At 51.3% G+C, this 446-nt stretch overlaps 1 protein-coding gene across 1 annotated transcript in view; it reads right to left on the reverse strand.

The window, feature by feature from the left end:
• LOC119585239 (putative uncharacterized protein MYH16) overlaps positions 1-446 on the reverse strand; it is a gene marked incomplete at its 5' end in the record, with an annotated part of 81296 nt that overhangs the window by 47856 nt on the left and 32994 nt on the right. Inside the window, 1 exon segment of the mRNA XM_037933898.1 lies at positions 334-446. Within this exon segment, the coding sequence (XP_037789826.1) occupies positions 334-446 (113 nt within the window).

The following is a 446-nucleotide window of genomic DNA, read 5'->3' on the forward strand; positions in this document are numbered from 1 at the left end:
ACATTACCTGCTGTCGGTCCCCTTGTCTCTTTGTCGCATATAATGATCTCCGTCATGTTGTCAGGGATCGTCTCTTGTGTCTCATTATCTACGTCTCATTATCCCAGTCTTTGAGGCTGACTATCGTCTCGTCCTTTTATCCCCGTTTTCCCTCTGCCCTTTCCGTTCTTCCACCCGTCTACCTTTATTTCCCTTCTGTTCCCCTTCTCCCATGGTTTGCTATCCATTCCATCCCCCTCCCTTATTTCCTCCCTCCTTATTTCTCCCGTCCCGTTTCCCACTCCCCGTCCGTCGGTCTTCAACAGCCGAGCCCGGCACAGTGTAATAACTTACCTTTCTCTGCAGGACATTGATTTTCCTGTCCTTGATGTCCATGTGGTCGCGGAGTTCTGTGAGCTCTGAGGTGAGTCTGTTCCTCTCCTGTGTGGCCTGGAGAGCCTGCTGTG

This window comes from Penaeus monodon, chromosome 19 (genome assembly GCF_015228065.2).
Source record: "Penaeus monodon isolate SGIC_2016 chromosome 19, NSTDA_Pmon_1, whole genome shotgun sequence".
NCBI classification, from domain to species: domain Eukaryota; kingdom Metazoa; phylum Arthropoda; class Malacostraca; order Decapoda; family Penaeidae; genus Penaeus; species Penaeus monodon.